At 51.0% G+C, this 20,910-nt stretch overlaps 1 protein-coding gene across 3 annotated transcripts; it reads right to left on the minus strand.

The window, feature by feature from the left end:
• Window positions 1–927: 927 nt before the first annotated feature.
• On the minus strand, window positions 928–18,834 carry BATF (basic leucine zipper ATF-like transcription factor). 3 transcript variants are annotated; one of them, XM_053981202.1, is made up of 5 exons: window positions 18,752–18,834; window positions 10,964–11,138; window positions 5,881–6,231; window positions 3,964–4,068; window positions 928–1,533 (listed from the first exon to the last, which is right to left on the minus strand). In XM_053981202.1, exons 3-5 carry the CDS (start codon window positions 5,944–5,946, stop codon window positions 1,327–1,329), a joined length of 378 nt encoding a protein of 125 aa, XP_053837177.1. In that variant the 5' UTR covers window positions 5,947–6,231; window positions 10,964–11,138; window positions 18,752–18,834; the 3' UTR covers window positions 928–1,326. The 3 variants fall into 3 exon arrangements, with proteins under 3 accessions (XP_053837177.1, XP_053837176.1, XP_053837178.1); XM_053981201.1 differs by lacking the exon at window positions 18,752–18,834 and adding an exon at window positions 12,135–12,847; XM_053981203.1 differs by lacking the exons at window positions 5,881–6,231; window positions 18,752–18,834 and adding an exon at window positions 12,135–12,847.
• Between the last annotated feature and the right edge of the window lie 2,076 nt (window positions 18,835–20,910).

Here is a 20,910-nt window from a genome sequence, read left to right on the forward strand (position 1 = left end):
AAGGATATCTACAAATTCGATCTGTTTCCCTCATTTAAAAGCCTATGTCAGCAGCACTGCTTGTGGTACTTTATGCTGAAAAGATTGCAGCTGATGCTCCTTGAAGATGGCAGCAGTCCTGAGCCACTGTTGGCAACAGAACCACTGGCAGGTGGGCTTCAGCCTTGTGTACAGAGTGGGGCCGTTAAGTGGGCTGCTGCCTGCTGTGGGGTAAGGTGCAGAGACCGCCTGTATGGACTGGCTTGTGTTTCCAATAAATCAGAGTCAGAAGTACTAATCTACTCTGTGACCTTCCAGGCTTCATCTGTTTCAATGCATGAGCTAGTGCAGCAGCCTTTTGTGGAGCTGTGACTGATGGGCAAGGGGAAAGAATGCAGGCTGCAGCTACATGCCTTAGCAGGGTACCTTGGAGCAAGAGTCCTGCTAGGTCCTGCTTCTCTTGTGCACTCCAGGAAAACACCCTCCATGCCATGATGCTCCTTCCCAGCTGTGCTGCTGGCCAAACTGAAGGTTCCACCAGCCCACCAAGACCCAGGAGCTGACACAACATGGCAGTGCACCTCCACTCATGCAAGGGAGCATGTGGAGGCACAGCCACCACATGGCATGTCACACTCTTTAGCCAGGTAGAGCCCTGCAGCAAAGAGGGACCCATCCTCCCCTGGGACCTCATCACCCCACAAACCACTGCTCCTCAGTCTGCCCAGCCTACAGCACAGGCCCTCCTTCTAAAAGTGGGGCTTTGGTTGCTGGCCCTGGATTAGACTCCTGTGCATGCAGGGCTGTTTTCTGGGCTCCAAGTTCTCCCATCCTGCTGCCTGTGTCTTCAGTGTATCACGCCAGGCCTTAGGAGTGACTCAAATCCTATTTTGGAAACAAAGAGTTAAGCATTTTCAATCTTTATTTTACAAAAATAAACCAGTTTTGCCCTGACACTCTGTGGCCCCCAATCTTCCCCTCCACCCCTGCTCCCTTTCCTCTTCCTGGAGGTCTGGCTGTTGCATGCCATGGCCAGCTGCTCTTATGGAGGCTGCCAGTACTACACACTCCTGTGAGTCTCCCCAGACAAGGACCAGAGAAGGGGGTTGGTGCCCTTTTGTGACTGCCTCTTCCTCCCAGAATCCAAGCTGGAAACTGTCCAAAGATGCCTCATGGTGGCTCTGCCATTTCTGCATAGGGAGCAAGTCTTAGGCAAATCACTCAGAATACATACTTTAAGAAGGAATGTCCGTCTGTCCAGTTCTTTCCCTTGGATGGGAAAGCAAGCCCCACAAAGTTACTTCTTGCTGTCAGTGGAGCTGGCAGGCTGCTCTCCTGCTGGCTGGCTCAGTGCTGGAAGCGTGGGGAGCTAATGTGGGGCTGGTGAAAAGAGTGTGTGGCATAAAGCACTTCTGGAGGCGGTGGAGGGGATGTCAAGATGGAGCAGAGCGGTTCATGGGAGCTCAGCATCGAGGTGAAGTGCTTCATTTCCTCTGTCAGCTGCTTGATCTCCCGGCGCAGGGCAGCATTCTGTCTCTCCAAGTCTTCACTCTCCTGAGGAGACAAAACCACAGGGGCTTCCTCAGCATGGGACCCACAGGGATGAGCTAGGGACATGAGGGCTGTGGTCCTTCACCTCTCTGCCCCACAGAATTTCCAGAACTACATATTTCTGGTAAATTCATCACAGAGCCACGCCTGGGCAAACCCTCCTCCCCCAGCTGGCCAGGCCGGGTGTGGGTGCGATGCCGGCAGCCCCAGCCACGTTCCCCAGCCCCGGCTTACGAGAACTGACTGTGGCTTGCTCCCGCCCAGGCTTTCTCGCTCCCTCTCATGCACACACACATCTCCGGGCGCTTCCCGGGCAGCCCAGCCCCCGGGGGAGAGCACGTTGAATAACCGCCGTCTTTAACCAGAAAACCACCTGCCACAGGAAACCTGTCATGGCCCTGGAAAGAAGAGACTCACTGCTTCCTGCTAGCAGCCGAGGAAAGCAGCGGCTCGATGGGGAGGAAGGGGAGACGCTTGAGTCAGAAGAAAAGAGAAACTAAGGCCTCAGAAAAACTGAATTAATACTGGTATGAATGAGAATAACAACAAAGGGGTTAATAATGATGCTCAGCCTTGTCTCAACAATACTGAGAGCATGAAAGCCTTTGATACCTCTGCTTCTGCTGAAGTGCAGCCAGCTCCAGGCTGAAGCATTGCAGGCATCAACTGACCATGGAGCCAGCAGCCTGGGCAGGACCAGAGGATTGGAAACTCAGCTGAGAGTGCTAAAGCAAGACCCAGCACTTGGAGGCTCTGGAAAGCTGCACCACCACCTTGGCAAAGCAAAACTTTTGCTTGCCCCTCCACTGCCATGCTGATTCCAGAGGGTGCCCAGTCTGTGCACAGGTTGAAATGCACCCAGCAATTACAGCTGCTGTCACAGCAGAAGCTCACATAGCAAACAGCATCTCTCAGGCATGACCAAATGGTTTGGAAATCATGACTGTTGTTGAGCTCAGGAACTGATGGGAATCACCCAGGGGCCAGGAGTTCCAGCTTTCCTATGACTCATTCCCCTCAAAACACAAGCTAGAAAACCCTGGGGCAGATGGAGCTGGTGGCTCCTTTCATACCACCATAGCTCAAAAGGAGCCATGCTTTTCTGTGAAGAACCACATCAGAGAAACAAAGTCCCTAATGCAGCATCGACCAAAGGCAAAGAGTGCTCAGGGAATGAACCCAGAAGCATCAGGGGGTCACTGTCCACTGGAATTGAAAAAATAACTAGCAGAAATTTACCATCCATCATCAACTTGCCTCCCTGCATTTTTTCATCTACCTGTCAGGATTCAAACTGGACTTAGCCCCACTGTCCCATCCCAATGGGAAGGCAAGGACTGTATGCTATCAATGCTAGCTGAGCAGTAGTAATCTCATAAGCAAGTGATTTGTTATCCGCTCTAACAAAAGCAGCCCAATCCTCCTTGGTGCACAGCTAGGCAGAATTTTCCTGGGGGAAGCTCAGAGCCCATACCTACCTCTAGGATTACTGTAGAGAGAGCACTGACGCCAAGGAAAGGGTAGTTTCTCACCTCTCTCAGATACAGCTGCCCAGAGCCATTGCTGCTGGCTGATGTCATGCAATCAGCCTAAAGCCATGTCAGCTCTAGAAGGTTCATCAGCTACTGAGAAAGGAGTGAAGTCTCTGCCCTAAACTTAGCACCAACCATGGACTAAGGATACTATGTAAGGAGGAAGGTTCAGAACTAGATTCTCAAGAATTATTTCTAATAATGGGAATATGGAGACTGCTAAATCAAAGGATGTTTTTTCGAACATGAGCTCAACTACCAGTTTTCAAAAGACAGCCAAGCTCAGCACAGGGATAAAGATGGTTTCTGCCCCTGCAAGCTGCATGTTCTTCATCCTTCCCACCAGTGGCCCAAAATACATGGGGCACGCTTATCAATGTGCAAAATGCAGAGCATCCCAGCCCTTATAATCCAACACTGACTACATACACCTTCCCAAACACACACAGCCAGAAGTGATCATCCCTCCTGAAAGGTGGATATCTAATTCTTCACACTGGGAAGAGCTGTTGGGGGTGCCCACAGTGGCACAGAAAAATATCTTTGTATGCTGTTGCACCTCTGCATAAGTGGTAGCATGAATCTCAAACCTAGGGAGAGCCAAGCCAGGTGTGACTATGCTTTCAAAGAGCTCAGTCAGAAGAGGCTGGGAAAGGAAATCGCTAATGCAAGACTGAGAGATAAAGATGGATTCAAAACTAGCTGCAAAACTAAACGCTTCAGTGGCAGTCATCCTGGGCTGTGTGCTCTCACTGCAAGTGCTGAGTCCTACATCCTGCCCTGGCCTCACTTCTCCTGTCCTGCCTCCACTGAGCATCTCTGCTCTGAGTCCCAGGGGGAAAGCACAGTTGTCTCCTATGAGTCCTCAGCACCAGGGATGAGAAAGGGTGGGAGTGCTCACCAAGTGCAGTGTGTCTGCTTTCTGGGTCTGCCTCAGGCGGCTCTTCTGGGCAGCAATGCGATTCTTCTCCCTCCTTTGGACTTTCCTCATGTCATCAGAAGAGTCCTAGGGAAACAAGGCATGGAAATGACTGGGTAATTCTCTTCCTCACCCTTCTCCTGCAGGGCAGTAGTTGGGAAAGGGACACAGCAGATAACATTGCTGAAGCACAGGACACACCCTCAACGCCAGTATAAAGCTGTAGCCCAGGGGATGTGTGATGCCTTTAGTACCCCTGTTGCCAGGAGGGGCACATCTGACATCCTTGGGGATCCCAGCACAGCTGGAAAATGACCACTCTCTCTTCACCAACACACTGGCCTGGGATATAGTTTGATGGACCAGAGTAAGGACCTCCCTCTGGAAAAAAGATAATTTGAATTCTTCTACAGAAAACCATTTCCTTTCCCGTCTCTCTGCAGGGCAATGGCACTGCAGACATTCCAACTCCTTGGATATACCATTTTTCCAGATATTCAGTACCTGTTTTCCTCTTTTCACCCCTGTAGGTCCCTCCCTTCTCCATCACCCTTCTGTCTCAGGCTTTATTTGTTGCAAACCCTCACAACACAATATGACCCCTGCTTTGTTTAACTAGACAGACTCAAAGCTTTTGTTTTTAACACAGATCTTATCTGCTCCACCTCTCTTATCTCTGTCCTTGCTCTTTTCTGGAATCCCTTAGCAATGCCTGCAGTGCTGACTGCAACACTCCCAAGCTCCTTAGACAGCGGAGAACAGAGGTCTCCAGGCTTCAGGTCATGAGCTTCATGCACCAGCCATTCTCTGCCAAGATCTGGTCCTTCTGCTGCCTTCTGACAGTTGAAACTGTCACAGAGACTTTCATCTTCTATTTTCATTTTGCACTGCCCCTCTTGTGGACTCCTTAACATTCACATCACCACTTCTCCACAAGACTACAAAACTCAGCCACAAAAGTTATCTTCCCAGCCCATTTATCTGTCCACATCCTCTCCCCCCTCCCCCAAACCCAAGATATTTTTCTTTGAACTTAACCGTTTTATCCTTGCCTTCAATACCCTGAAAATGTCTCAGATATAGCAGCTCCCATATCCTGCATCAAGTCCAGTCCCTATCCTTTGGAAAACCTAGTGCTTTATCCCTGTCTCTACCAGGATGCAAGCCAGGATGCATTCCCATCCTTGTTTGGAAGCCAAAAGCCATCTACCTTGATGAACCTCAAGATTTCTGAGCAAAGTCTCAGGCACTTGCTCTCGTTGCCAGCCCTAGAGAAATGGCAAATGACAGATAAAATAAAGTTTAGCCAGAAAAGGCAGTGAGAATACCTCAGACTTGTGTCTGTATCTGCCAGGAAAAGACCTACCATTAAGGTATGCCATGCAACAAAACAAAATCCCTCTGTGAAGCATCACTGACATGAAAAACTGCTGAGGCTGAACAGTAAAGAAAGCAGATCCAAAGCAGCAGGACTTTTCTGGGTCCCGAGTGCTGTCCACAGAAGCAGGAAGCAGGCAGGTTGCCCCTGGGCCGCTGTGGTCCACGGCCAGGAGGTGCCTGCTCAGACTCCTCACCAGAGCACCAAATCACAGCAAAACTTCCTGCCTGCCTGGCATGTATCACAGGGTCCACCATGCCTGGGGGTCCTGGGCCCCCAGCTGCCCCTGGTATAGCCCCAGGGAAACAGGTCATCTCTATCTGCCCATACCCAGCTTAGTGGCTGGAGCTTCTGCCAGGGCCCTTGCCTGAGCCCCGCATCTCTCTCCCCAAAGCCATTCTTAGAAAGCTCTGCCATATTGCACTGTGAAAGCACAGACAGTGGATGCCACCCTACTTCCTGCCCACCCGTGGCCCACCCTGAAATAGCTGGGGAGAGCTGGGGAAGGGCCCCTGCTTTACCTGCTTGCTGGGAGGGGGAGACTGGCTGAAGCTGCTGGAATCACTGCTGTCAGAGCTGTGGGGCATAGCTGCTGCTTCTGGCTCCCAGGGTCTCTTCAGCTTCCTTTGTGCTCTTGGTGTGCCTGCTTTCTGTCTTGCTTCTCTGCCTCTCCTCTGCCCTCCTCTGTCACCTCTGATGTGGCCCTTGGCTTCCTACTCTTACCCGTCCCAGAAGCTCTCTGTCCTCCTGCCCAGCAGTCCAACACTTTCGCTGCCTCTCCTCTCAGAGCCTCTGCACCTTCCCTTTAGGTCTCAGCCTCCTGTGGTTTCTCAGAACCTCAGGATGTAAGCTGAAAGTCACGTGGCCGGAAACTTTAAGGCAAAGAAGTAAAGTTACAGAAGAAAAAAAAATTAAAAACCAATTAAAAAAAAAGAAGAAGAAAAAAAAGCACATCTGGGAAAAATGAGCTTCAAAATAGCCTGAAAAACCCCCGAAAAACACCTTCAGGCACTTGAAAAACAACGCGATGGGTTTTCTCTGAGACAAATAGCAGAGATGGAAAGGAAGAAAAGCCCCAGCTCTGGCTGTGAAACTTGGACCCTCAAAGGAGGGCTGTACGGAGGAGGTGACACTGGGAGCCCCAGAAATTCCAGGGGTACTGTCCCGTGCTAACCCCATGCAGGCAGGAGGTCAGTTCAGCCCCAGGCGACCTCAGTCACCCCAGCACAGCTGAGGAAATTCCCAAGCAGCCACACATCTCCCCACAACCCACCCACCCCCTCCTGCCACCCCCGACACGACTGACGTGGGTCCCGGGGAGGGGACAGGTACCCTCAGCAGCTGCCACATAAACACTGCTTGTGCAGGTGGTTCACGTGGGCACGATGTAGCACCAGTCCCATTTAAGAAGAAAGGCTCAGGATCATAGAACATTTGGACTGGGCTGGGTAGGACTAGTATTTTCTATAAAGCAAAGCTATTTAGCACTTTAAAACATTCATTAGTATGTCACCACTGGCCATAAGGGAATAGCAACCCTGGCAAAGTGATGTAAATATAAGAATTTATGGATCAGCCCATGCAGACAGCAGCAAGGAGAAGCTGCTTTGGATCCCCTTCTTTGTCTCCCAGTCTGTGCTCTCTGGGACTACTTCTATCCTTAGTACGAACCTCAGAAGATTAAAGATGTGCAGTCAGTCCCTAGGACAGCAGCGCTTCAGGGGTACCCTCAGAGTACCCCATGCTAGTGGCTCTGGAGGTGACAGTGCAGGAGTAGGAAGTGCCAAAGTAGGGACCATTTGCTTTCTGATCTGCTCATGTCACCAGATCCAGCAGGGTGAGCCAGGGCCACATGCCAACAGGCTCTCCATCCACAGACAGAAGCACATGACTTTGGAGCTGCTAAGTTCTTGCATGTGCAATAAGGAGCAGATCTTGAAACACGCATGAACCCATCCACAGTAATCCACTCCTGTGGAAAACAGCAATTCCCAGTTCCCAACTTACTGGTTTATGTTGTCTGTGGGTCTTTTGGTTGAGTTTCTCCTGCCTCAGGCAGGAACAGCTAGCAAGTCTCAGCAGCAGGACATAAGTAAGGGCACTTGAGATGTAGTCATCATTTGGGAAAGAGTATTGGAAATAATTTCTGTATTGCAGCACAGAAAACACACTTGGAGAGAAGCATGTGCTTGGAAAACAGTGCAGACTTGCACGGGCACTGGTAGCATTTCTTCCCATCCTTGTCACTCATGGAGCCAACACAGGAGCAAACATGGCCAAAATCAGAAACTGTGTGGGGCTGGCTGCAGGCTGCATGGCTCAGGGAAATCTCCTGACTTAGCTCCAGTAGTGAAACTACTCCATTTGTCCCATTTCCCTTTTTAGAAACAGCCTGTGGCACTGGTGTTCTACTCTTAGCCCTTTTATCTGAACATTTCACAGCATTGAGTGTATTTTTCCTCCTGGTGTGCTGTATGGAAATGCTAGGATCCACCACACTTTTTAACATGGCTCCAAAGGTTTGCTTGGCATGACCCACACTGAGGGGCCCACTTTCCTGGAATCGCAGCCCCCTTGTAGCACACAGGGCTCTTCTGGTGCATCTGGCTTCAGAAATGGAGTAGCCAAAGGGATCAGTGAGGTAAGAGGTGTTGAGTTCAGGCCTCCCAAGGCACTGGCTAGCAGAACAACCCTTGAAGGATCCATTAGCTTGCTGCATCACTACACTTCCTCTGAACTCTGCAACCCTGTGCAGCACTTCCTTTGCAGGAAGCACACTGCTGGATTCCCACTCTCCCGAGGAAACCACACTCCTCTGCTGGGGAGCAGGTCTCAGAGACTGCCTGGCCTGTCCTGCTCTGCAGGCTGCTGGATGGAGGGAGCTCCTTCCTCAGAGAAAAATATCTTTGTTCCATTCCATTATTTAACAAATTATCTGAACTCCTTCCTTTTGTAGCTAGCAGGGCCAGCGTCTGGGAGGCAGTTGGGAAGGTGGTAGGGCTGTTGGCAGAAGGTAGTGAGGGAAGCTGAGTGTTCTGGCAGGAGCTAGGACAGTCAGTGCAAAACTGTCCAGAATGTGGCCATGGCAAAGGCTGTTCTTTGATCCACAGGAGGAAGGTTTTGAGTGCACCTTGATTTGCCTAGAGCTGGGCTTTTATGAACAGCTGATGAAGATACCTCAGGAGAGAGCAACAGCATGGGAGAGGGTTTGGACACTTGGTCTTTCTGAGCAGGAATAAGAGAGCATCCCTTTCCTTGCCTTGTCCCAACATACCCTTTTCTCTTGAACTGGCCATGATGAATTCCTGCCACTTATGAACAAATAAGCACCTGTAAGTGAGACAAGTGTCTCCTGGTGGGAAGATGGACAGAGCCTTCACAATGCTTCTCTGGGCTGGGCTGGACTGGACCCATGTTGTCTCCTCACAGACAGTGAGAGCCCTCTGCCATTTCTCTGGTCAGAGATGTGATCCCCCTACCCAGAGCAGCAGAAACCAACAGTATGGCTCCACCAGCATTTGCTCACAGCTTTGTGGGAACTGACCTGGGCACCTGCTGCAGGCCAAACATGGGGAGCTGATTTCCTGCTGCCCCTGCCCAGGCTCCCCCTTCTACGAGGGGGAGCTCCAGGAGTCAGTCTCCTAATCTCTTTGCTTGACCTAGGTGACTAAATTTACACTGTGAATAACATTCCCTCACTTTCTCTCTGGGATCATTTAGTTTTCTTTGATCTTAATCACAGGCGCCGTGAAATCACTGTCAGTGGCACCGGAAAAACTCACCAGTGTTAGGCTACTGCCATACCAGCAGCTTGATGGAGAAAGGATGGTTCCAGAGGTTTTTAGGGGAAGGACAGGACCAACCTTGTATTTGTCCCTTGTAAATTACAGCAGGCAATGCTGAAGGGAGTCTTGTTCTCCCAGGACAGAGTGGCTGCAGGAACTCGGAAGCCTGGGCTCAGTGTGATCTCAACTGCAGAGAAATGGTTTGAAAGCAGCAAGATGCAGTTCAGCAAGAACAAAATGCAAATGTCAAGCGAACCGAGCTGTAGGTAGAAGAACTGGGGAACAACCGATGGGGCAGAATAGCAGATTAGCAGGCAAAAATCCAGGGGTTGCAGAGCACTGAAAACTGAAGCTTTGCCAGCAGCAAAGGGGTCAGGTATTGACTTGGAGTTCTGGGGCAGGGCAGAGGAGACGACTGCCTTGTGCTGCCCATGCAGGACCCTTTCAGAGTCCTAGGCCAAGAAGTGGAGTAGTCTGGAAGAAAACAATACAAAGGATAAACACACAGAAATATTGCCCTAAGAGAAAGGAATGAAGTTGTGCCCATTTAGCCTAGAAAGGAGAAGTCTTGGGGGTGGGAAGTGGGTGGTGAGGAAGGAACAGTCTTTCATATGTTGTAATAGAAAGGGTGGCCAGCTGGTTTCTGTACAGCCAAAGCAGAGTAAGAAGAAACAGGCTCCAACTGCAGCAGGAAAGGAGGAGGTCTGATATTCAAAGCAAGATGAGGTTAGGAAGACCATGGGATGGGCAATTCAGGAAAGTTAATCAAGCCCCTTTATATGAAGTGGCTGGGAAGAAACCTCTCTCAAAAGAAATCCAAGCTGAATCCTGCCTCTGTGGGATAGATTATGTTATGAGTTATGTTCCCAGGGTTTAAGTAAGGAAAAAGAAAAAAAAAAAAGAAAAAAAAAAGAAAAAAAAGAAAAGAAAAAAAGTGATACAAGGATGGGTTCCTCAGAACCAAGAGAGCACAAGGGGTATTTTTCAACCAGCTTTGCTTCAAATCCTCTTTCCCTATGTCCCACCTGTGCAAGCAGCTTCCTCAGCACAGGTGGGTGCTGGAGTTTCCTTGTAAATCTGCTGCTCCAGAGCTCTTGCCTGCAGCAGGCTTATGAGAGCAACATTCAAACCAGCATCTCAGCCCATCCACCTCACTCATATCGTTTGCACAGCTATTCAGTGCACAGTGCTATTTAAAAATCCAGCCTAGAGCAGTTACCAGCTTCAGCCTCCTGTAAACCACCGAGGTTGTTTCTGCTTCACATGTAGCATTTTATGCAAATAATTTCTTACAATATTTGGACAATTGCAATGACTTGTTTATAATTCCTCACATGAGTTTGAAGACTTTTGCAGAAATCAGTGCTGAGAATGGCCATGTTGAACAAAGTCCCTGCTCTCTACCAGATGCTTCTGCCATGTCCCACTCTGCCAGCACCTGTTGTCCTATCTGCAACGTGTGCAGCTTCCCCAGTCTCAGTCACCAGGGCTATTTCATCTTTACTGAGCTGAGTCTGAGAGTGAGGTTGTGCCAGGAGAGCTGAAGCATAGTCCCACCAAATTCATCCCACTTGGCAGAGAGCAAACACCAACACTTTCAGTCCCGACTGGGTGCAACCAGCCAAAGTACAAGAAACAGGTACTTTACACCCAGAATGCCTGATAAATGACAAGGGCTGTAAGTCAAGCACTCAAAATTATGGAAATCCCATACTTAAATCCCTAAAGCACACTGCATTTATGCCCTCATGCTGTGTAACATGCTGTGCTCTGTAGCTGCATGATCCACTAAGTTTATTCCCTGGGATGGCCACGTTACCTTCATCTTGTCCTGCAGTCAGCGTGCTCCAACATCCTGCTTTTCCTTTTCTTCACGGACTCTCTCTAATGCTTGGCACTTCATCACTGAGTGAGTGCTTCAGGGTTACTAATGAAGCTGTTTTCTCAGGCACCTTTTCAGATCCAGAGCTGATGATGAGGGGATGGAGTTATACCTATTTAACAGGTGCAAAATAAGAGACAAAGGAGATTTAGGTCATAAGTACTCATTCATTTTGGATACACATTTTGAACCAACTAGTATCTAAATTTTTTTATGGTTTTGGCACTATACAACACTTAGTTTAGTCAAACACCATATCCTGATGTCTGTGGCTGTATCTGCAAATCTTTAGCACTTCTGTAAAGCAGCTTGGGAAATGAGGAAGACGTGGCTGCTCCTGCGAAAGCTCTTGCTTATGTGGCTCACCAACTCACAGAGTAACTTCAAGGCAGGGGTAGACACAGACCGAGCTCTCCAGGGAGGCATCAGCTGTCTACCCAGGAGAACCACCTTTCTTTCTGCAGTCTCTTGCTTCACCAACTTGATAGGACTTTCCCAGCCCTGCTAAGAAAGGAGGCAGCCTAGCTGTCCAGCTTATTGCTCCCTCCAGCCAAGGTCCAGCCTGGGTGCTGAAGAGGTGGCAATCCAAGGCAAAATGCAGGAAGTGATCATATGCACAAGACAGCTGAAGCTAGGCTGCCCAGGCAAACCCATTTCTGGCAATTTCTAGGTCTTTGGTACTTGGCTTTGCCACTTTTGTGTGGGGATTTTTTGACTGTCATTAGTAATGCATTTCTTTTTGTCCATATTTTAAAAGAAGGAAACTGTAGAAAGAAAATGCCAAATGTGCTAGCTTTCCAGATATGGACACCAAGCTCCAGGTAGATGGGTCCATCTGACCCCACTGGAGAGGAAGAGCAAGCTTGGCCAGAGCTGAAGTGTTGACAGGAGGTTGGCAGGGTCAGACCTCCTGCACAAAGGGGAGTTTCAGTCTCAAGACACCCATTATTTTAGAGTTCACCCCAGGCTATTTTGACTGGATGAACCACATTCTCCTTCTCCTGTCCTTTACAGATCAACTGGTTGTGTATTTAGTTGAGCAACCTCTAATCTGTTCCTGGCAAGGACTTAGCAGCTCATAAGCAAGTACTCTTACATGTACACTTACAAGAGTCTCCAGGTCAGCAGATCTCAAACCCTGGTAGAGTACATCCATTCAAGGCCAAACTTCCTCTCACTGCTGTCTTCATAGGCCTTGTCTACCTTCTGGGATCAGTCAAAAATGAACCAGATCACCCAGCTGCGCTTGGGACACTGAAAAGGTTCAGCTACCAGACGCCCCCCAGTCAACCAGGGTTTCTTTGCTTCCGCTGAGCAAAGAAACTGGGCTGAGCCCACCAGCTGAACTATCCAAGCGCATGGACGTGCTGTGTGGAGGGTGCAGATGTTGTCTGACGGTTTGACTCATCTCGGTGGCAGTCTCGTTCGGTGATGATGGGGAAGGCCCAAAGAGGAAGGGCAGTGACCCGTTTAACCAGAAGGGCTGATCCACCCAGGGGTAGACTTACTGGTGATGGCAAGGGGCCATGGGCCCAGCTTCCTTTGTGCTTCCCAGTGTGTGCACTTCCAGGAGCAGGAGCAGGAGAGGCACATGTAGCTGTTCAGCCCAGCCACAGTGGCAACAGGACTCAACCTTGGGACTCTGCTACTGCTGCAGTGAATCCAACTGCAGCAACCAAGTAGCAAATATTGTACTCCCAGGGATGAACAATGCCTGATGGAGGATTTGATGTTTACAGGGCTTTGGTTGAAGCCATGATCCATGGCATGGGGGTGAATAGTGTTTCTTAAATTAATATATGACTCTTGAGTGTATGACATTGCTGCTTCATGACTCCATTCAGAGGAAAATGTCCTTCAACACCACCTTCAACACCACCTTCATCACCACAAAAGATGTTCAAAACTCCCAAGGATTGAGTACAGCTTATTTAGGGCATGTTCTTGCAGACAGACTCTGAGACACCTACCTCAGCAGGAGATGGCTGTGAACAACATTCATGCTAGTACTGTACTTTCAGCCCAATGGGATCTGCTTCACTTTTGGATTACGGAGGGGGTGTACACTGGGTTTCCCTTCTCTCCACCCCATTTGGTAGGAACAAGAGCTTCCCAAATCCTTCAGCTAAAGCAGCATTCTTGGAGGAGGTGTTCAGCACAAGCAGCAGTGCTGACGGGCTCACATGCAGTGAGCTTGTGTCCAGGCATGTGTGGTGTGTGCATAAGCAGTGCTGGAGCCCGGCACGTCAGAGGCAGCGTGGGGGAGGACAGGCAGCATGGGGCAGAGTGGCTGTGCAGGAGGGGACAGAGGAGCTGTGCAGAAGGTACACTTGGTGCCTGTGCAAGTAGCGCTGAATGGCAGAACCACACCAGCAGAGTTACCAAAATACACAAAGGGGTATCGGCCCCATTGGCCAGAGAGTGCATTGGGATGTGCTGTCACACCCTGGCACACACAGCTCTCGCCTGCTGCCAGCTCTCTGGGAGACAACCCAGAGTCCCAGAGCAGGTTGCTGAGGGAGGCAGCAGCAGGGCTGAGCCCCTGACCCAAACCTGGTCCATTCCCCAGAGCCTCCAGCCAAGGTTCTTCAATGCCTTTTTGAGAGAAACACAAGGAAGAAGGCCCACGGTCAAACACTGAGGGAGGACTTGCTTAGTGCTGGTATTTCAGAGGGCTTGTAACGTCCCACATGTTTCCCCAGGGGGCTGGGGAGGGAGAGGGAGCAGTTTCAGATGATCACCAATCCTGTGCTTTCCACCCTTGCATTTTGGAACCCTGGCAAGAGAGGTGCTCTGTAATCAGCCTCCCAGGACACGGCTACTTTTCCTACAGCTTTGTATGTGGCTGCCAACACCAGTGCCCAGACACTGGTGACCTGCAGCCTCCCATGGCACCTCATCCTTCATGGTGCTTCGGAGGCAGGACGAGGGAGCTGTGCTACACCCTAAGCCATGCCAGCAGTGATGGTGCAAGGCCTTGATTTGAAGACTTGGTCCTCCTGGTGTCATGAATAATGCCAAAATTGGTTTCAAAGAAGGGACAGGAAAATAAAAACTCCTTGCCACCATTCTTGACCTGAACCCCAAAGTAGATGTCCAAGAATCATGCCATCTTTTATCTTATTTAAGCCAACATTTTTTACTTCACTTTTGGGTATCTATGTTTTTCATATCAATACCTGATCCTTTGTGAGCCATCTGAAACTGTTGGCCAGCAGGGCATCTTGTCCACCTGCAGAAACCAGTTTGCTGGCTCTGTGAGAAGTGTGTCAGTTTATCAGTGTGAAATGAGTTGTCTTTCCATTTCTTTGAACATCTTGTGAGGGGGTGAGCAGAGGAACAGACTTATCTCTAAGCCAGGAATTGCTCTGCACATCTCTATCATGCAGCATTTCACTAGTTTCCACTCCAAACTAGTGGGGTGGGACTTTTAGTCCCTGCATAGGGAAATTTTCCTCCAGCCCTAATTTAGGTCAGCACCCATCTTTGGATGCCTACTGATTTCACAGCAGGGAAGACAGAAGCAAACACAGGAGCCCAGGGAAGCTTCCCCCCATCTACCATGGCATTACAGTTATAAAGGATGGATGTACTGTTCTTCATCCCATTCCTCATGCAGCCTTCCTCCTTTCTCCTCTGCTGCACAGTGAGAGGGACCCATTCAAGCTCTATCTTGAATTTCGAGCACAGCCTTGAACCCTTTGACACTCACATCTAAACCACCCAGGTGCCAACTGGCACTTAGGCACACTCCAGAGCATGGCTGGGAGAAATGCAGAGCTGCTGCTACCCCAGCATGTGAACTCAGCTGCCAAGCAGCGTGGGACCTTACAGCCACAGCAGATGGTTGCTGTCAGATGAAGAAATGTGCTGCTCCAAAGCCCTGCCTGAATGAGGCTCCATGTCTCGCAGGGTACACTGACTGCTTGCATTGCTCCTAAAACTTGTGCACGCGATCCAGCAACCTGCAGGTTTTCAATAGACAGCGGAACAGGTGCCTATATCCACTTTGCAGACATGGAGAACACCTTGCACCTGCAGCTGAGGGGGTTTGTTTGGACCAATGAGTCTGGCTTTGCCAGCCTGTTACATGGGCTGCATGGGGTGCCATCATGCTGCCCGGTCATACGGCAGTGCCAGCATGCACCAGAACGTGACTACCTTAGCCACTCATCCATTACCTGCTGTCTGGAGCTAGGGAGTGAATCAGGTCACTGCCTCCAGGGAAGGTCTGCACAGAAGAAAATGGGTGCCTCACTTGGCAAACACCTGCAAAATGCAGCAGTGCCTCTGTTTGGCACCCACAGAGTTTGCCTCTGTCACAGAAGTCAGTAGCCCACGTACTGAGAGGCACTTGCCAATACACACACATTAACTCTAGTGCAAACCCCCTCTTGCTGCTTGTCTGGTCACCAAGCGTTCAGCACCACCTTGAGATGAGCTCTCAGTAGCCATTTTATCCTCAGCCAGAAACTACATGTTAGCCTGCTAGTGGCTCCATTTGATTTGGGAGCCCACAGGCCTGCAGCACAGCCTTGCTGCCCAGTTCTTTCTGACAACCCCATGACATTTTGGCACAAGCAGGTACCTAGCAAATCCAACCAGCCCAGATGATGCTGCTGGAATTGGGGCCATGGCAAAGCAGAGGCAGGAACTGCAGTGTCAGGAGTCAGGATTTCCCCTGACGGTGTCACAGATGACAACTCAGCAAGTTCATTCTGCAGAAACTAGATAACATCAGTACAAGGTAGTGGTTACTGGCAAACGATCCTGTTCCTGAAGCTTCATCTGAGACATGACAGGCTGCAGTCAAGCAGACCCAAACTCTGCTTTTGCTGAAACCCACGTGGGCTTCTGGAAGTAGCTTCATGCTGGTATTTCCTAGGAGCTCCAGGTCACAATGCTGGGAGCCAGGACTGGAGAAGTCCATCACTTTGCTAACACAGGGCCTTTTTGTCTAGCAGAGTTCCTTGAACTAGATAGGGATGCAGAGCTGTCAGTCTTACCCACAAGTGACCCACCTCCTGCCTTGAGCAGCAAAAGCTTTTCCTTCTCCTCATGGCCTAACCTTTCTCCAATCCCCATGGCACTCCACTTGAACTCTGCGCAAGCACAGCAGGACACAGGACTGGAGAGAAAAAAGTCTTTCCTTCCTTCCTTCTTGGAAGTGGCTGAAGTTCAATAAACCTCTTGGCAGATGTTCTTAATCAGCATTAAGGCCATCCTAGTACAACTGGGCTGACTGCCTGCCCCCTGAGTAGGCTTTGCTCACAAAGAAATTTTCAGCCCAGGCAGTCATACCACTGCCTGCTCTACCAAATATGTCCCTGGGCTGAAGTCTACTTGAGTTGGTTACTCCACTTAAAAAAACCAAACCAAAGAAAACCTACTTTAACTCTACAGCAAGGCATCTGGAGGAGGGTTTTTCACCACCAAATTAGCCCATCACCTTAGCTAATTGGGAATAACTTCTTGCTGACCCTGACAGACAAAAACAAAGGCTCAGCATCATTAAGCTCTCTCATCCCACAGCCACACGCTGCATCTTCAGCCTAAACTCAGCCCCAGGTGATGCACGGGCTGCAATGCCTGGCCTTTGTGAGCTGATCTGTGTCTCCCCGCCAGCCTCAGCATCAGTTCCTTCACCACCTTCTCCCCAAGTGTGTGGTGAGGAGCTGAAATATCTGTGCTGGGCAGGACACCCAGCTGCATGCAGGCAGAACCACTGAGGCTGTCACGGGTGCTGAGGCTTGGGGAAGCATGACAGGCACTGGCTGTGCCTGGAATTACAACTGTGGAGATGCAGTGGAGGAGTCAGCCTGAGCTGACAGGTGCTCCCAAGGCTTCTGTTCCTGGGGATTCAGATGCAGAGAAAAGGCAAACTCCAGCCATTATGTCATGAGTGCCAGCCCTTCCTGGTGGCTCTGACCAGCAAGACCTCCTGGCTGCAGGGAAGGATCTTTTCCTCATATGGGAAGTGTTGCTGACAGAGCTGCTGACAGCAAGCTCCCTGCCCGTGGGGCTGGCTACACCTCTGACAGCAGCTGCCCTGCCTGCCTCCATCACCCACCTGGGAGACCACCCCACGAGCTGCATGGTGTGGGGAGACTCATGCGCCTAACCAGGGACAAGTGACCCACCCAGCTCTGCCCACAGAGCAGTTTCCTGAGCCCAGCAGGAACATGATGCCTTCTCACAAGCACGGGATGCACATGGACCCATTCTCTTTGGTTGTGTCTCCCCCCTCCCCCGGCCAATTTCAATTTCCAGCAGCCAGCGATCACAAATAAGCAAAAGGTGTGCAAAGCCACGGGGAGCCAGGTGATGCTTCCAGGCTCAGGGAAGCAGCAGCTGGCTTTTCTCATTTTTCTGTGAGCATCCTTGCAGCACAGTTCTCCCTGGCTCCTGTCCTGTGCCCAGCCATGGGCCATGATGGTGCCAGTAATGCTCAGCAGAGTCTGGCACCCATGGTAATCAAAGCAGTTTCCATGACTCTTGGTAAATATCAAGGCTGGGGATTTCTGGGGCTTGTTTTCCAGCAAGATGAGTAGAAGAACCAATAAGGACAAAGACAAATGAATACCTGTTGCCCTTGGCTCAAAATGAAACAAGAGAGACAGGTCACTGGCAAAGCTTAGTTAATACCACTTACCACAGAGTTAGGGAGTCGCCCTCAGCTGCTGACAAGAAGGGCAGAGGACGCAATTTTTCATAGACAATGTGAGAACAATACTATGAAAACTGCAAAGTAATGACCCCCAAGCATCCTCTGCTGCAAGCCAAGGGAGGGAGGGGCTGGATGCACTGTCCCCAGGACTGCACACATACCTTGCCTACAAGGGAATGGGGGCACTGGGTTGGGAGAGGATGAGGAGGAAAGGAAGATGGTCACAATGAAGCTTTGGCAGCATGATGGCCTGCTCAGCCTCTTCAGGATGACCTGATTGCAGGAGAGAGGGGAGAGGAGCTGGCAAGACACTTCTGGGGAAACAGAGTTCTCGCTGCCTGACACTTGTTAGAGGTCCAGCAAGAAGAAGAGAATCAGGCATGCAGTGTAGGACACTCACACCAAACTACTGTAGCTGGACTCCCGGCCTGTTTATCCCCCGCTGCCCCAGGCCTGGTGATTTTGGGCAAAGTGGTACCTACCTTTCCTTAGGAGTGAAGAGAAAAGGATGGCTTTGCAGAGGGAACTGGGGTAACATGTGAAGGGCACCAGAGAGCTGTTACAAGCATCTAAACAATGGAAAAGTAATGCAGCTCACCTGCCTGGGATCAGGAAAAATATGGTACCATCACTCTGGGGAGAGCTCTGGCCTGAACTACTAGTGAGTGTGAGAAGGAGCACAAGAGTTATGACCTGAATGTGGATCTCATAAAACAGAAGATGGGTGTGTCCTGGAGGAGGCTTGCTGGCACCCTGGAAATTCCCGTTGGTGGTCCTGGTTATTAAGCTACCTCAGGTACCTCAGAAGCAGAGCGGCCTGCAAGTGAAATGGGCAGGAAGCACCAGTGTTGCCAAGTGGGCTCACATGTTTAACAAGAACCATCTGATGGAACCATGGGATGGGGCACTCATCACTTCCCTGGACAACCTGTTCCAGTGCCTCACTCCCATAATTTTAAAATGCTCTTAACATACAATCCAAAACCTCTTTCAGTTTAAAACTGTTGCTCCTTGTCCTATCACCACAAGCCCTGGTTAAATGTCCCCCTCCAGCTTACCCAGACACCTTTAGGTACTGGAAAGGTGCTCTGAGGTCCCCCCAGAGCCTCCTCTTCTCCCGGCTGAACAGCGCCAGTTCTCGCTGCCTTCTCTCACAGCACAGGTGCTCCAGCCCCCTGCCCCGGGCCTGTTGCTGCGGGCCCGCTCTGAGAGCTGTCCGCCGGCCCGGAGGATGGTCAGTGCTCGGGGCGCTCTCCCAGGCCGCGGGGCTGAGCGGCCGCTCCGGGCCCCGCACCGGGCCGTGACCGGGCGGGAGCGGTGCCGGCACCGTCCGGCCGCACGGCCCGGCCCGGCCCGGCCCGGCCCGGCCCCGCCGCTCCCGCGGCCGCGCGGCGCCTCCTGCCGGCGGCCCCGGCTCCGCAGCTCTGCCCGCGCCCGGGGAGCGGCGGGGCCGGGGCGGCAGCGGGCGGTGTGAGGAGCGAGGCCACGAGAGCGGCACGGGGGGCTCAGGGAGAGGGAGCCGATGCCCGCGCACTGCCGCATCCCGCCCGCCGACGGGCTCCTGCGCGCCTGTCTCGTGTGCGGGTCTGGGGGGGCACGGGAGAGCCTCAGGCTGGAGCGACCAGCGAGCGAGACTAGAGCTGTGTGCCAGCAGCGATTGCCGTCCTCAGGGCTCCTGCGCCCAGGGCCAGCAACTGCGGCTCTACAACCAGCTACAGCTATCCACGGGAGGCATCCATGTGTGCGTGTGTGTGCACCCACCAGAACGAGGGATGCAGCCCGACGGCTGGCTGGACCGAGGACGGGGGGCTGTCGCCAGCCCCACAACTACCAGGCTACCGGCTCCAGCGTCACCGGCACCAAGCCCTGTCCCAGAAGTACGAGATCCTTCAGCTCTGCTCCAGTAGTGCTCCACAGTGCACCTGACACAGGATGCGGTGGTATGGGATGCCCAGGAGATGGATTCCTTGCCTTTGAGAAGTGTCAGTTGAATTTTCCAAGCAAATCCACATGACCAGTCCGTGCATGAAGTGGATCTAAGTGCAAGGACACTGCCACAGGTAGAACCATTGCATTTTAGATTTGGGGGCGTGTTCTGGCCCCAAATCTAAAACGGCAACACAGGCTGTGCCTGGCATGTGCCCTCTGCTCCTGCCCATGCCCACGAGATGTCACTGTAATGCACAAGCCTGTCCAGTGGACCATCTGTTCCATAGCAAAATTTTTAATTCTGAGAAGGTGGAAGCTGGGTTTTGAGAGGACAGATGCTACCAGAATCAAGAATATCAAATAGCCTGTCTCCTACAGGAACCAGGAGGATGTGCAGTATACAGAGATGGAATCTTTTCCATTCAGCAGTCACAGGCTGTGGCATAAAGGGGAAGAGGCCCAAACCCTCTGCTTGAACTTTAGTCTGTTACGGCCCAACCAAGTCACCTGAAAAAGAAATGCTCTAAACTTTGAGTGCCAAATGCCTTGGTACTAACTGAAATACAGCAGAAGGTTGTTTGGGTGACAGAATCAGGGAGTGGACTGGGTTAGGAAGGACCTTAAAGATAATCTCACTCCAACCCCTGGACCTTGCTAGGATTCAGCTCCTGCCCAAGCCTTGGCTGGAATAGCTGAGCATTTAACTGATGTAGATACATCACTCTTCTGCTACTACCTTTGCTAGCTTCTTCTAGCATGCTGGATTTCAAAGGGCACCTTTTATTTATCTTCCAAACCTCTTCTGTTCTCATAGAAGACATCTTTATTGCAATGTGGCTATTCGCCAGAGAAAGGTCACCACTTGCACCCACAGTACTGCCAGTACTGCTGGAAGCCATGTAGCAGGTGAGACAAGGACATTATGACAGCTCCTCTGTCTCTTTCTCATCCCTGAAATGAATTCAAACTGCTGTATTTGGGACTGAAACACAATGAACCAGTTAAGGATGATATGGTCTCCCTCTACCTTTCCAAGTGGCAAGCCATGCCTACCTATCCTCTTTGGTGCAGCACTGAGCTACTTCTTGCTTGACAATAGTCAGAACTGCCTCCAAGGTTCCCAGCTCTCTAGGGTGAATTCTCCTGGCCCACAGCTGCTAACACAATCATCAAAATCAGCTCTGGGATGTGCTCCACTGTGCCACTCAGGCAGGAACACACCTGGCCTGTTCAGCCCTGGCAGATGCTGCCACAGTGCTGACCCAAACAGAGCTACAGGAGGACAGCG

The sequence above is a fragment of the Vidua macroura genome, chromosome 6 (genome assembly GCF_024509145.1).
Source record: "Vidua macroura isolate BioBank_ID:100142 chromosome 6, ASM2450914v1, whole genome shotgun sequence".
NCBI classification, from domain to species: Eukaryota; Metazoa; Chordata; class Aves; order Passeriformes; family Viduidae; genus Vidua; species Vidua macroura.